Source organism: Typopeltis vanoorti, chromosome 7, assembly GCF_054136105.1.
Source record: "Typopeltis vanoorti isolate ZY-2024b chromosome 7, IOZ_Tvanoo_1.0, whole genome shotgun sequence".
Classification (NCBI taxonomy): Eukaryota; Metazoa; Arthropoda; class Arachnida; order Uropygi; family Thelyphonidae; genus Typopeltis; species Typopeltis vanoorti.
The window spans coordinates 55,056,438-55,072,212 of NC_143555.1; the positions used below are offsets into that span (position 1 = coordinate 55,056,438).

Genomic DNA, 15,775 nt, shown 5'->3' on the forward strand with positions numbered 1-15,775 from the left:
ATCAACAAGACCTCCAGGAAGAACTATCCCTGATATCCACCAACCTTACCATGAACGGATTTCCTCGAACACTCATCCACAAGATACTTTTCTCTGAACCCCGACAAAGACAACAAGATGATGTACGTTATATTTCTACCATCGTCATTTCATACTTGGGGACAGTTTCCAATAAGATTGCTAGACTCCTTAGACCACATAAAATAAGAGTGGCCTTTAAACCCACAGAAACGATTAGACAATTCTTAAGATCTCCAAAAGATAGCCATCCTTTCTCCAAATATGCTGGAGTTTATAACATACCATACTCGTGCGGCTTGAATTACATCGGCCAAACTTCAAGGAGCCTTGAAATTAGGCAAAAAGAACACATAGGTGACGACAATAATAACAGAGAAGAAAAATCGGGATTAGCTTTTCATTTCTCAAGAATGAACCATACCATATAGTGGGATAGAAGCACAATTCCTTACATGGAGGAGGACTTCCGCTCGCGAATTTTTAAGGAGGCCACAACAGTTGCCCGTACACAAAACCTTAACAGGGACCAAGGACTAATCTTGCCCATGATCTGGAAGACCTTTATCAGATCCTTCAACTCGCCAGAACTGAATTACAGTGCCAACTATAGAACGTTCCTAAATAACAAGTGATATCATCCACGCTCTATGAATGTATTGTACGCGCTCTGTTCTTTGTTTAATATAATTGGAATCGATTGATTATAGTTTGTAACAGTTTTTTACTTTTTAGTGCCGTACATCAGTTATGTACCCTGAAGATGCCAACAGACTTAGTTGGTGAAACTAGTTGGTATAACTTAGTTGTTGTTATATGCACTTGATCAATATAATCCCAATAAAAGTATTTCCAGAGCTTTTTGGTCAAGAAAAATTAAACATTTTTTTAACAATTATATCTGATGTCCAGTTTATGATGTTTCCTTGCGAGGCTCCTTTTTAATCAATTCATAATTTTGTATGGAGGAATATTTTTGCCATTCAACTAGAGGCATCTTTGAAACAATGTATTATTTTTCCATATTTAGTGAATAATCTATTTAGTGTAAAAAGTTTTTGACATTTTTGAATCTTTCTTCAATTTAATGTGATTGTGGTTGAGATAATAAGATATGAGATAATTGTGGTTGAGATTTCTCTAACCAGAAATCTTACTATATTCTTGCCAAACTTTTCTTTCATTCCTCTTGTTAAGTCTTATATTTTGCCTCAGGCTTGTTTGGTTGGTCAGCTTGAGTCCGAAAATAAACTAGCATTCTTCTACTTTTCAACCTGCAGGTTCCCATTCACTGTGGCATGGATTTTTGTAAAAGTTTTTAGGTAGTAGTTTATTTTTTATTGCTCAGTGAGACCTATAGTAAAAGTGATAACTGTTGGATATTCTAATATGTATTTATAACAATTATTATAAATACACACACATGTAAAAACAGTATCTCATAGAACATCTTCATTGCAGTGGAGGAAGAGAACATTGAAATGCAAATACAACAGATAACATACAGTAATAGCGGAAATCTCTGTTACATATAGTTGCATGTATCAGACTTTCCCAAATTTTGAAAACGGATAGACCATCATTGTCATAGAAGATCAAGTGATATAGACGGGTCTCAGCACTTTCCTTAAATAAATTTATATTTAATAAAATTGTATGTTGTAAATGTTTGTTTTATGCTGTTTCTTTCAATGGATTTCATAACTGGTGTCAATTCCATAAGCCAGTTTAATCAGTTGCCTGTTAAGAAAATGTGTAAAACATGTGACCTGCTTCACAAGATTCAATGTTCATGTCCTAATTACTGGAGACCCCAAGTGACTTGAAGTTCTGTATTTGGTCCCTAGAGCAGAATTATCCAACTTAATTTTTGGCACTTGTGCCAGCCTTTCATGGATGGATTTGTTAATGGCAGGGATGAAAAAAAAATATTTTTTGTGACCCTACTAACAAAAAGGTGTTTGTAAACATAGTATAGCAAGGTTAAGGATTTTTTTCTATTTTTGATTAATTTCTTTATTTTTATTTTTTTGCATAGTTCAAGAACCCTGCTCTAGAGACCAGACATGGAACATTTTCAAGCATCCTCAGGCCTCCGGTAATCAAGGTAGTGTTCTTCCAGCAGGGTGGTCGAATTCAGATCCCACAGCCTGTTGGTTGAAGAGTGGTGTACTAACTCTTCAGCCAACCAGGCCGACATACTGTATTTTCATGAAAACAACAACTTGAAGATACTCATGCCCAGTGTTAATTTTTTTTCCCCATCATTGCTTACTGTGGCTGAGGATAGCATTGCTGTTCTCCAACTAATAGATCATAGGTTTAAATTGCACTAATGCCATGGATGTTTGTGAACATTGTTAGGTAATAGATGATATCATCCAGTGTATTGGATGACACCATCACTGTTTGCTTGAAGAAAGGGGGGGGGGGGAGAAAAAGTTCCATTGGTCTCTATAGCAGATTTATTAATTATTTAACCTTAGTCCACCCATGGTGCTGATGTGTGATAGGTTTACAATCTTGTGGGTGCATATCACATTTAAATAATAAATAAATATATTCTACTCATTCACATTATTTATATGCTTTAAGTTGAACACCTTTCATCTTTGTGGCTATCATGAAAAGAAAATTAAAAACTTCTGAAATGCTAATAATAAAAACAGCTTTAAAATAAGTTGCTTATAGTGATTAATATGGTCTATATTCTTTCCCTTTTTCCAGCTGATAAAGCATTTCGTGATATGAAAGCTTTAAAACAAAGTCAATCTATTGTAGTTAGTGGAGAATCTGGTGCAGGAAAAACAGAATCTACTAAATATGTTCTTAGGTATTTCTGTGAATCCTGGGGAAGTCATGCAGGTCCTATAGAACAACGTATATTAGATGGTAAGTAGTTTACAAAATGAAATATTCTGCTAAAAGAATTTTTACTTTAAATATAAAGGATCTAATTGTTTTATCTTTTTTGCTGTTTATTTAAATAAAGAGATTGAATATGTAAATGTGAATGCATGTTAATTAATGACTGGTTCTGTTTGTTAAATGGGACTGTAATTTTTATTTGCATGTGTGTGTTTGATGTTAGTTATTCCAACCCAGTGAGGTTTGAAATAATTTATGATCAAACATCGAATAATTATAGGCTTTCTTCTCTCACTCATTTCAGTAAAATTATGAAGACTACAACTGTGTTAGGAATAATTACTGTAATTTTTTGACGTTTCTACCTTCATTAAGGTCATCATCTGGAGTATACACATAAGTATACAAAACAAGCTATATTACATTTCAAACAGTATGCCCAAGTGATCAACAGTGATTCTGCTGGCCTGACTTCTAATGGAGGGAGGTGGCATTATGGTCGTATTTCTGTAATATTCTGCTTAATGCCATCTTTAAACCTCCTTCTGGCCCACCCTGGAGTATACCATATTCATTGCACCTGTAATTTGTCTTATATAGGTTAAAACAGGATGCACAATTCCTATCTGAAAAAAAAAGGAAAATAAATGGATCATTAAATTAAATAAATATGGTAAATCCAGCCTTTCTGATCATTCCCTGAATATTCTACATAGAATTGTCTGGAAAGGCACCTGTTGTTTACATCACACCAAAATGTGGTATGAGTGCAAATTTAAGGAGGCCTGAGAAATTCTTATCAACTACCCTAATCTTAACAATAATGGTGGTCTAAAAATTCCAAGAATATGGATGGCACATATTCTACCCACTTAACCCCTTTTGGTCTAATAGTTAATTATAATTCGGTCTGCAAATAATCTAGGATCTTAACTCTAATATAACAACATTCATGGTAATTTATGGATTAGGCCACCATTTTTGCTGTATTAAACTATATGAATTTGTCCTCTGATAATGATATAAATAGAATATAGCTTTGATGTAGTTTTTCCCCCGACTAGAGGTCAGGCCAGTAGAATAACGGTTGATCAAATCATTGTCACTTTGGCATACTGTTTGAAATGTAATGTAGCTTGTCTTTGTATATGTGTATATCCAGATAATGATGGTCAAAACATTGTTAAAGTAATTATTCCTAACACTGTTGTAGTCTCCATAATTTTACTGAAATGAATGCTGATCACCATGTAACACTAAAGGAAAGGATTTCCTCTCTCACTGTCACTTATAGATTTTTTCTTGGAACATTTTGAAGAAAATGCACTAAGCTCTACCTTACTAAGCCCCACCCCCAGCCTGCCCAATTCAGTTTACCCCAGACACAACACTGATGTCCGGCAGAGATATCCTTATCAACAAGGATATCGCTAGAGGATTATCATTACAGGAAACAAGCCTACATGGAAGTTCTTTTGCTCACTCACAACCAAAATTAGGTATAATCAACCTTGAAAAATTGTGCTTAAATATACTAAAAAATGATGAAATTAAAAGAGAAGAACTTCAAATCCTGTTTAGTCTGTTTCTCTAAAATGGCTACTCAAAAAAAAGTTACTAAAGAAATTTTGCTGATGAATTGTCCCGTGATAACCCGGAAAGTAATTATAAAGGCACAATATCCTTACCATATGTTGGCAACACAAAAAAAAAAGATTGCTCAAGTATTAAAATCAGTCAACATCAGAACAGCCTTCAAACCAGTTAAAAACTTGCCAAGTTTCTTACATTGCCTTTTATAAACTCCTTGAGTATACAAGATTCCATTCTTGCAGAAAGGCATACATCGGTCAAACTGGAAGAAGTTCAAAAGCTATAAAAATGAACATGTAGAGATGTTGAAAATAAAGGAGAAGAAAAAAACAGCAGACTCGCAGCACGTCCTCACGGAATGTCATAGTAAATTGGCAAGCCTCCTCTGTAACCTTAGAAAGAATAAGTTCAACACAATTTTCATCGAGTCTTCCCAGGTCATTTTCTCACAAGGTACACTAAATAGAAACCAAGTACTGTACTTCACGATCTCTCCGATGCCAGCAGTCACATACAGAGTTTACACAATAAGTTAGAGATTGCTCATAATATACCTAATGATACACATGATTAAACTGTCATTCCAGTTTTTTCAGTTTTAAAAATACTGGTCTCGTTGGGAGCCGTTTAATCTTTTTGTTGTTGTTTTTTTTCTTGTGTTAAATAACTTCCTGAAGATGCTATCAGCCATATAGACAGTGAAATGTTAGAGAAACATTTAGTTTTAATAAAAAAAAAAATAATAGTCTACAACTCAGACCCTGGTTATTTATTCAATTTGATATAAATCTACTCATAATCTACAAAAAAAAAAAAAAAAAAAGTCTAATCGTTACCAATGGTAAAAACATTTTTAGTGTTTACAACATTGATTTACATAGCCTTTAATGGATGCAGTGGATCAAAGGGGGGGGGGGGGGAACAGTCCCTTGCAGGTATTATTGAGATTTATTGCCTGTAAAAACAGCCACAAGACCAGCATATTATGACTGCTAATTATATGTTCCAGGATAAAAAACCTGAGTTTCTGGAAGGTAAAACCTCGCCACTACTGTATGAGACTGGCTGAAATATACAGCTGATGCATAATTCCTATTGTTAGTGAGTGAGTGTACTGTAATATTGTTTAGTCTATTAAATACAGATTTCTGTAGAAAGTATTTTACCTTGGGTATAATAAATGTTAAAGTTACCAAGCTATTTTAAACCTGGTTTTACTCCATTTCCCAAGTCAGCAAATAGACAAACAAGTCAAGTTTGCGCCTGCAAGTGTTGCAAGTCTAGCTGATCCTACAGGTAGTGCAAGACCAAGGCAACTCATGGTAAAAGTAGTATAAGCTCTGATCACTAATCTTAATATTTACCCTTAATGCAAAGCACATCTCCTAGAGGAGATGTATGATGTTTTGTATTAAAGGCAAGGGTGCCACTACCCAGGCCGGTTTTGACCTTTATTGAGGTCTCATCAGTGGGAGCCAGGCTAGAAATACCAAGATTTTAGTAATACAGAACTCATAAGTATTTTACCAGAAAAAGTTACCATAAGGTGTTTTAACCTTATTAAATAAAAATCTCAGGAGGAGATATAAATGTAGAAAGTATTTTCCCTTGGGTATAATAAATGTTAAAGTTACCAAGCTATTTTAAACCTGGTTTTACTCCATTTCCCAAGTCTTAGTATTTCTAGCCTGGCTCCCACTGATGAGACCTCAATAAAGGTCGAAACCGGTCTGGGTAGTGGCACCCTTGCCTTTAATACAAAACATCATACATCTCCTCTAGGAGATGTGCTTTGCATTAAGGGTAAATATTAAGATTAGTGATCAGAGCTTATACTACTTTTACCATGAGTTGCCTTGATCTTGCACTACCTGTAGGATCAGCTAGACTTGCAACACTTGCAGGCGCAAACTTGACTTGTTTGTCTGTTTGCTGACTTGGGAAATGGAGTAAAACCAGGTTTAAAATAGCTTGGTAACTTTAACATTTACAGATTTCTGATTAAAACTTAACTATAAAAATAATGAAATATATATATATATATTTTTATAAATGTGAGGGGGGGGGGATTTTAAATCTGAATGCAAAAACCATAAAAAAATCTTAAGAAAATGCGTGTCTGGAATGTTTCTACTTTGAAACCTGAGTTTGTTTTTTAACTTTAGCAAATCCTGTTTTAGAAGCATTTGGAAATGCAAAAACTATGAGAAATAATAACAGTAGCCGATTTGGAAAGTTCATTGAAATTCACTTCAGCAGTAAAGTAAGTAGTCGTGATATTTCATAATTATTATTAAATATTTCATTATGTTATTATGTGATTTGTTATGTTGATATTAATTATAATATTTATAATTTTTCTCTAATACATAATCCAAAATAACACATTTATTGAAATGTTTTGTTGAGTCCTTGAATATGATATCTGCTGAATAAAATTTCTTGAGCTGGTAGTCATTAAGAGAATCCATTGATTTCCTAGTTTTTCCTACTCTTTTCATATCATTCTACTTTCCTTCTTCGCAAAGGAAAGTAGAATGATATGAAAATTCATTAATGCTATTTCTAGTTTTCCTGCATCACTGATACCATTTCTACTTTTTTCCTTATTTATCTTGTTATAGTTGCCTCCTAACTTTTTTTAACATGTCATGCCAGCTTGGGGCATCTTCCAGTTAAACAAGGTTATTCCCACCGTTTTCTTCCTAGAAACAAAGTGAACAGGGGATGGAGAAAATGCTAGAAAACTAAGTTTTGCATAAAATTAGCTAAGCAAAACTTATTGGAAGATTTTGAAAATAATTGAGATTTATTATTGAAATGGAAAATGAATAAATATCACAAGGATGTCAGAATATGTGTAGAGAATGGTCTCTTTTGATGATAATGTCCTGGGACTCCATGGGCATGTTCTCATAAAGGAAATTCTATAATTTTGAATGATATTGATAAAGTGAGCAGCCTTGTCGTTAAATGAAATAGCGAAAACATAGAATATGGAAATATCCACTTCCAAAAACTAAAGTCATGGCATTTGAAGGCCAAGACCCAATTAGAAGCAAAATTGCATCAACAATAATATTATAAAACAGGTTAATACATTCAAATATCTAGTCTACCACTTATCTTATAAAAGAGAGAAAGACATGCAACCTAAAATAACTAATTATATAGGAATAACAAAAACTATTAATCAGATATTCAGTTCAAATTTAATAAGCAAGAAAACAAGAATAAGAATCCATAACTCAATAGCAAGACCTATCCTAACATTATTCAGAATCCTGGACCATAACTCAAGCAGACAGAAAAAGAATGATAAGTTCTGTAATGAGATTCATGCACAAAGCAGCTGGATATAATAGACTAGACTTCAAAAGAGAGAGCAATATCTTAAAGGAACTTGAGATGATATCTGTTTTAGACTACATCAATCTTTATATATATAGAGAGAGAGATGGAAACAACATACAGAAAGAATGAGTGAAGGAAGACTCCCCAGAGAGAGAGAGAGAGATACAGAGATATCGACAGCAATAGAGGATGGCTTTTGAAAAGATGGGAAGAGACCATAACAGGCCATTAGGCCTATTACTGGAAAGAAAGAAGATTGATGATTTTTGACCTGAAATGTTGAAATATGATAATAAAAAATATTTTTCAGTGACTCCACTGCATAATCCAAAAGGCTTGGTCACAGTTTGATATACAAATGATTAGAGTATAGCTGTTATAGTACTAGTTTTTATTTATTTTTGAATGAGAAATAAAATAGAGAATCTTATTAGAATTTTCCTGCACAATATTTCAAGAAAACATTTGTGCAAGTATATTTGAAAAACGGCTAAGAAAAAATTGTTGAAGGAAAAATTTAGAATTCAGCTAGATTTATTTGAAGTAGGAATTGCTAATCCATATTTTTACATTACACAAATATCCAAGAAATCATTTGAATATAAGGATCTCTGAACTTTGTAGTTTTTAAAAATATATAAATAATAAACAAACAAAACAAATTGGTTCCTGCATAATCTAGAAAAGGCTTGGTTACAGGTGATATAGTAAATGATTGGAGTAGAGTTGCTGTAATACCAGTTTTTTAATGAGAAATAAAATATGAGAATTGTATTGCAATTTTTGAAGGGAACATTTAGAGTACATGCTAGATATTTACACCTAACACTCAATTTACTCAGTACTTGAATTGCATAATTTGGATTTTGCACAGTTGAAAAATTTGTTTCAATTTCACTTTGTTTTATTTTATAGCATATTAATTTTCATTTTATATGGTATGATTTAGGTTAACACTGCTTTAGAATAACAAAAAAATGTGTGTGTGCTGAATTACAAAGCTATGCAGATGCCCTATACCCACTATAGGTTTTCCTCATTGGTAGAATACAGACTATCGAGTATGTCATTCCAGCTATTCGACTGTTATGATACATTGAGGGGTCAGTCTGCCAGATGTGTGCAATTTTTAGATATAATAATTAAGCTGTAAAATAATGTTATATTCTATACTATGTGGATATAAATGATTTATTATTATAATCGTATAACTGGTCCACTAGCTAATATAAGTACTACTGTATTATTTAATAATGTCGATTGTTTGTAAATAATATGAGACAGTTATTCAAACATTGCACTATATATATATATATATATATATATATATATATACTGTGCTGTATCTTTAATTATAAATTGTTTAAATAAAAGTATTTGTTTTGTTTTATAGCATATTTTATTGTCCTACAATTTTTGTATATGTAAATATTTAATTGAATGTTGCAGATCCTATTCCCTTATTTTCTATATAGCTGTTAGTTTTGATATTGCTGGTTTTCATTTACATGGTACTTTTGAAAAACCAACCCACGAGGGTTGGTTGAAAAGTTTGGTAAAAAAATAAGTTAAACACATTTAAAAAAAAAAATCTCCTTTATTTTTCAGCATAGTCTCCATCGAGATCTACACATTTGGTCCAGCGAGTTTCCAATTTTTTCATCCCATCTAAAAAGTATGATTTGTTAAATTATGCAAAATAGTCATTGGCAGCCTTGATGACATCCTCTTTCGAAGAAAATTTTTTCTCACCAAGCCAAATTTTTAAGTAGGGAACAAGTAGTAGTCACACAGGCTAAGTCCGGAGAATACAGTGGATGTGGAACCAATTCGAACCTCAATTTGTGCATTTTGCCATTGTGACGGCCGATGTGTGGGGTGGTGCATTGTCTTGATGAAAGAGCACTTTTTTGTGCGCCAATCGTGGCTGTTTTTTCTTCAGTTCTTCTTTTAAATGGTCCAACAATGACGCATAATCACTCCTGTTATTGTCTTACCCTTTTCCAAATATATCATGATAATTCCCTGAGAATCCCAAAAAACAGTGTCGATCACCTTCCCAGCTGACAAAACGGTCTTCACTTTTTTCGGTGCTCTTTCACCAGGCATTGTCCACTGTTTTGACTGCTGCTTGGAATCAGATGTGTAGTGGTAGATCCAAGTTACATCTATGTCATGAATTGATGCAAAAAATCCTGCGAATTACAATTAAACGTCGCCAAACACTGCGTTGAAATATTTTTTTGCATGCGTTTTTGATCAATAGTCAACAATTCCAGCACCCCTCTCTCTCTCTCTCTCTCTCTCACACACACACACATATACACAGCCTTTTCGTGTGCAATATACACCCATTCAGTTGAGATGCCTACAATCTCGGCAATCTCACACACTTTCACTTGGTAGTCCTCCATAACGATACCATGGATTTTGTCAGTCATTTCCTTCGTAGTGACTTCAGTCTGGCATCTGGAGTAAGCTTCATCTTTGATGGACTTACGACCATGTTTAAACTCATTTATCCAAAAATAAATAGTCTTTAATGCTGGTGCAGTCTCCATGAACTGCATCTAACTTGGCTTTGATCTGCGTGGCCATCCACTTCTTCAAATAAAAGTGTTTTATCACTGCACAAAACTCATTTTTCTCATTTTTATGAAAAATGTGAACACGATCATTTTTTGCATAGTTCTTGTTTGCCAAACAAGAACTATGCATCGCACGTGGCTAAAATTTTGCCAGAGATCATAAAAAAGATGATATGTGCCGACACTAGTATGAATGAACGAATTGTGTTGCCATCTATTGGAAATTTACCAAACTTTTCAAACAATCTTTGTATCTACCTTGAAAATGAAGGGTTAGGTGTATTTAAAATAGAAATTACTAAAGCCCACATTTTTACATTACATAATAACCAAGGAATTGTTTAAATATAAGGATCTCTGTTTAAACTTTGTAGTTCTCAAAAATAAATAAATAATAAAATGAACAAATAAATAAAACGAAAATGATGAGCAAGCTTATAAACCCCAAATTTGTATGATCTAAATCAATATACAGAGCAGCGCATAACTTGAATATAAATTGCAGACCTTCCTGAGACTAATCAAGCACTGCCAGGATCGTATCTCCTTTCAGTATGAGACTATTTTGGACAGACAGGACCACCTTGGTGAGAAAAAAAAGAACATAAAAATTATATCTGATGCAGACTAATTTCTAACTAGTTAGAAGGAAATGAACATATCATGCCTCTTGGATAAAGAGGCATGATATGTTCATTGATAAATGAACTTGGATAAATGGATAAAGACCATTTCTCATATAGAAAAAGAAAGTCAGGCTACTTCAAAATCCAGTTTAAATAAGAGAGAGACTTCTTTTGAAGTAGCAAAATTTCTACAAAACCCGGTTAACTGCTGTAGAACTGATGATGTGATCGCGCATAGATTTTGCTGCACCGTCCTTGTTTTGGGGTAATTTTATTTCCTTTCTTCACTGACTACATTTTGTTAAGGTGCCTTTGATAATGCTAGCTTGAGCTGGCAAAATGTCGACTTATAAATAAGTAATTTTAGTCAGTAAATTATTTAATTGCATTCCAGTTTTGCTTAGTTTTTGTTCTAGAAACTTAATCGTGAATCATTGCAACAGCTACTGAAACTTGAATATTGAAATGCTACCCACAAGAAGTCATATATTTATAGTACACTGGCAGCCAAAACCAAAAGACGAACACTGTTTCTGAAGATTACATCCATAAATTCAGACAAATCAGCTTGTGGCAATTTGTATAACCAGTGATTCCGAGCAGAAAGCAGGTACACATTCATATTTTCAAATCGTGCGCAAAGGAGTCACATGGTAGCACTCAACAAGATAGAAGGCATGTAAATACATGCCTTTTATTCTGTTGCACTAAGCAAATTATGTTCGAAGGAAGCTTTTTTTCATGAAGGAAAGACATCTAGCTTATTTCACATTGGGAAGAATTATTGGAAAGCTGGAAGAAGCTGAAGAATTACTAATATTGCCAAAGAGTTTTGAATCTCATATAGTGTTGCATCCAGGCTCTGGGCAATGTTCAAACCAATAGAATTTGTTCCATATATTTGCTAAGAGGTTTCCCTTCTCTGCCATGGAGCATGAAGACAGATTTTTCGTTAAACATCAAAATGTTATTGACACACTATGAGGAATCAATTTGCAAGTCATCTCCATTCAAGCACAGGTGGATATCTCTACAAACTGTGGCAAGATGTCTAGGACAAGTAGGCCTGTATGCTCAAAGGCCTCTAAGTCTGCATCCCTTTATCTATAGTTCATTGTAGAGCATGTTTTCAATGGTGTTGCATATATAAAATTGGACAAGATACCAATGGGCTAATGTACTCTATACAGATAAGTCATTTTAGTCTTTCCTCTGATTCTAGAAGACACTTGATTTGGCATGAAAGTGGTACTGCTTACCATTGCAAGAATGTTCTTGAAAGGGATAGATACAGCGGTGGTGGGGTCATGGTGTGGGAAGGCATTATGCTTAATGGACACACCGAGCTACACAAGAAATAAGAAAAGTTTCATTGACTATGTTATTGTTGATAATGATGTCTTCATGCTTGGTGAGGATACAAGAGTATATATATACAGGGAGTTTAAAATAGGACACAATCATTAAGTTTTATGCAGAATAAATAGGAATTTCACATTGAAGAGTAAAATATGTATAAAAGTTTTAAAAAAAAAATCTAAGTTAAGCAGCTTTCAGAGGTGAACTGCAAATTCAAATTGACAAATATTATTCAAGAAAAACTGGAACAGTTTCAGAACAAAAACCAAACTTTTGAGATTTTCTGGCACACCCTGAAGCAAATATTGATTCATTCAGCCAAAGAGGCATGTGGTGAAGTTGTCTACAAAGATTGTTGATTCTGGATGATTGAAGTAGAGATCTCATTAAAAAATAAATAAAATAAAAATGGAAATAAAACAGTGTAAGCATACTTAAAAAGAGGCAAAACAAAAATGTGACAGGGAAACTGAGAAGAACAAGATGGTTCTGGTCTAATAGAGGTTATCAGACTTAGATTGCTCATTTACAACAAATAGTTGAGAAATCATGAATATAGCAAGTGACATTATTTAAATACATACAAGCAGTATTACAAGGGTCTGTATTTAAGTTTTGTATGTATGGAAAGTGCATATTATTATTTCCAAAGAGAAAAGCTGTTCAAAACTTTTCTTAGCTCTTAGTTTAAAGCTTTTATTAGCTTTATTTAGTTTAAAGCTGTTCAAAAAAAAAAAAAAAGAAAGAAAAACAAATTGTAATTCTAATAGGTATTAAAGTTTTCACTATGAGAGAGGATATATGAAAGGATTCTTGGAAGAAGTAACAGTGAAGAGTGAGGAAGTGAAAATCATAATTGTTACCTAGCTATGATAGAAATGAATTAAGAAGAAGGGCTGTGATTGCAAACATTTCAATGCATGGACTGTGTAGAAGGAATGCATGCAAGTTTTTGGATGAGCGGGGTGAGTATGAGAGAAGAGTATATTTGTACAAGAAAAACACCCTACACTTGAATGCATTTGGCATCAGGAGTTGTGAAAAATTATTAATTGGTATGAATCTGCATGTAAAAGCAACAATGTTATATAACTGTTATGATGGGAATGTGCATTATCATAGAAATGATTATGAGGAGAAAACATTTTGTGTTCATCCAGTTTGGACTTATCAAGCATGTGCAAGGATATCTCAAAAAGTAAGGCACTAGATAGACAGATAATCAGGTTCTCAAACTGTGTCACACAGACTACAGAGAGAGAGTATACAAAAAAGCATTCAGGTAACTTATTATGTTTGTACATGAATGCTAGAATTATCAGAAACAAAGAGGTTGAGTTTTGTTACCTTGGTAAATATGTTGGGACCTCTGATTGTAGGCATTAATGAGACCTGGCTGGCAGAAATAGACATAACTGTATCAAGTCTAAGGGTACAGTATTTTGTGGAAGGATAGACTAGACAAGGCAGATTAGGAGAGGAGGTGGCATGCTGTTAATGATATTGAATGATTTGAATCCATTTATACTTGAGACTGCAGTACTATGTGGCAGTGAGTTTGAAGCCATCTAGTGTGAGCTGAAGTCTAACATGATCAAATACATAGTGGGGTGTTGTTACAAACAGAGTGAATCAGTTGCTAGTGACAAAGAAATACATTACCAAATAAAGACGATGGATGCAAAATAAGTAATCATAATGGGAGACTTTAATTATCCAAACATTAATTGGGTACCAGTGTAATCTCATGAGAAGAATGAAACTGAATTTATTGAACTGTTGCAAGACAACTTCTTAAAGCAGCATGTGACAGAAGAAACTCAAGGTTAAGAATGAAAGAGTGTTAGATCTGATTATAGTGTCAGAGGGGGGCAGTTTCAGTAAAAAATGTGTTCTGCCTTGATGGTGATCATGTGGTACTTACTTGGGAACTGGCTAAGTTTATGAATGTTCCATTCAGAAAAGGTTACATTCTGAATGACAAAGGAGGAAATTATGATCAGTTGAGAGGTATGCTGTGTTCTGCAGATTGTTCTCTTGTTGGATTGGGAAGGATATCTACAATGAATGGGAAGTTTAAAATATGCTAAAATAATGAAATATCAGAATGTATGTGTAAAGTTCAAGGAATAAATAGAATAGGAGTAAAATGGATGTATAATCTTGTTAAGCAAGAGATTCATAAGAAAAAGATTTACATGGTATTATTTCCATGTATATACATGGAAATAATACCATGTATATACAAATGATTTCAATCATGAAAATTATAAGGTGCAAGTCAGACGAGTTACATCTGTTTAAGGAAAGCAAACTGAATATGAAAAGAAACTGACTCTGCAAGCTAAAGGTAATCCAAAAGAATTCTATCTGCAAGTAAAAGAAAGAATGAATATGAAAGAATAACTTTATTGAATGCAGATGAGAATGTTCAAATAACGAGTGCCCATTTTGCTAAAAGTTATCAACCTGGTGTATGCAACATACTACCTCTTCACTGCTGATGAAACTCAGGTGTATGAGGAGTTTGAGGTGTTGCACAAACTAAATAAGAATTCAGCAGTAGGGACTGATGGGTGGTGCAAAGATTGATGTATCCAGCTGTTGGTATCAACCTATCAGTATCTCTGGAGTAGTGTTGAAGATGATTTTTGAAAAGTTGGTTAGGGCTTGCATACAAAAGTCAGTGAAATGAGTTTTATAGAGAATCCATACTTTGCAAGAGAAGGTCATATTTCAGCAACTTGCTCACATTATATAATAAAATAACCACTGAGTTAGATAAGGAGAATGGATGCATTATGATAATTTTTGACTTAGTTAAGGCTTTTGACAGAATACATCATAGAAGACAGTTCCATAAATTGGAGACTATGGGATTGGATTATAAAATATTACCATGGATAAGATGATTGCTGAGATATCAAAAAGTGGTGTATGGGGGATGTACATCTGCAAGATTTAAGGGTCTGCGATCGTGCATTCTCTACCGCAGTTGGCCTTGGCCTGCATCGCACCTCAAAACATCCAGCCGAAGCCAACGCTGCAATAAGAACAGAGCACGTCAAAGCATATTGGACTGCTGAAGAAGAAAAGATCCTCGTCACTCATGAGATCGAGTTGACTGCTCGAGGGATAAAGAAAATCAATGAGGCTTTATTTAAGGCGTTCCCATTAAGATCCTTGGATGCCATGAAGTGTCATAGACGGAAGCCTTACTTCAAGAATTGGCAGCCCATCTGCCACAGGTAGGGACAGGTAATATCTCCGTATCTTCTGTCCCTGCCTCTCCATCTTTCAGCCACCATCCTGCTGTTGAAGAAGAGGCTTTGATTCTCAGACTGACATCATCTCTATATGATCCTCCTC

General features: G+C 34.0%; 1 protein-coding gene across 1 annotated transcript in view; it reads left to right on the forward strand.

Annotated features, from left to right (window-relative positions):
* Positions 1-15,775, forward strand: part of jar (Myosin heavy chain 95F jaguar) — a 517,008-nt gene that overhangs the window by 77,073 nt on the left and 424,160 nt on the right. The window contains exons 5-6 of the mRNA XM_090395608.1: positions 2,746-2,910; positions 6,645-6,742. Coding sequence (XP_090251734.1) covers positions 2,746-2,910; positions 6,645-6,742 — 263 coding nt within the window. The remainder of the gene's footprint in view (positions 1-2,745; positions 2,911-6,644; positions 6,743-15,775) is intronic.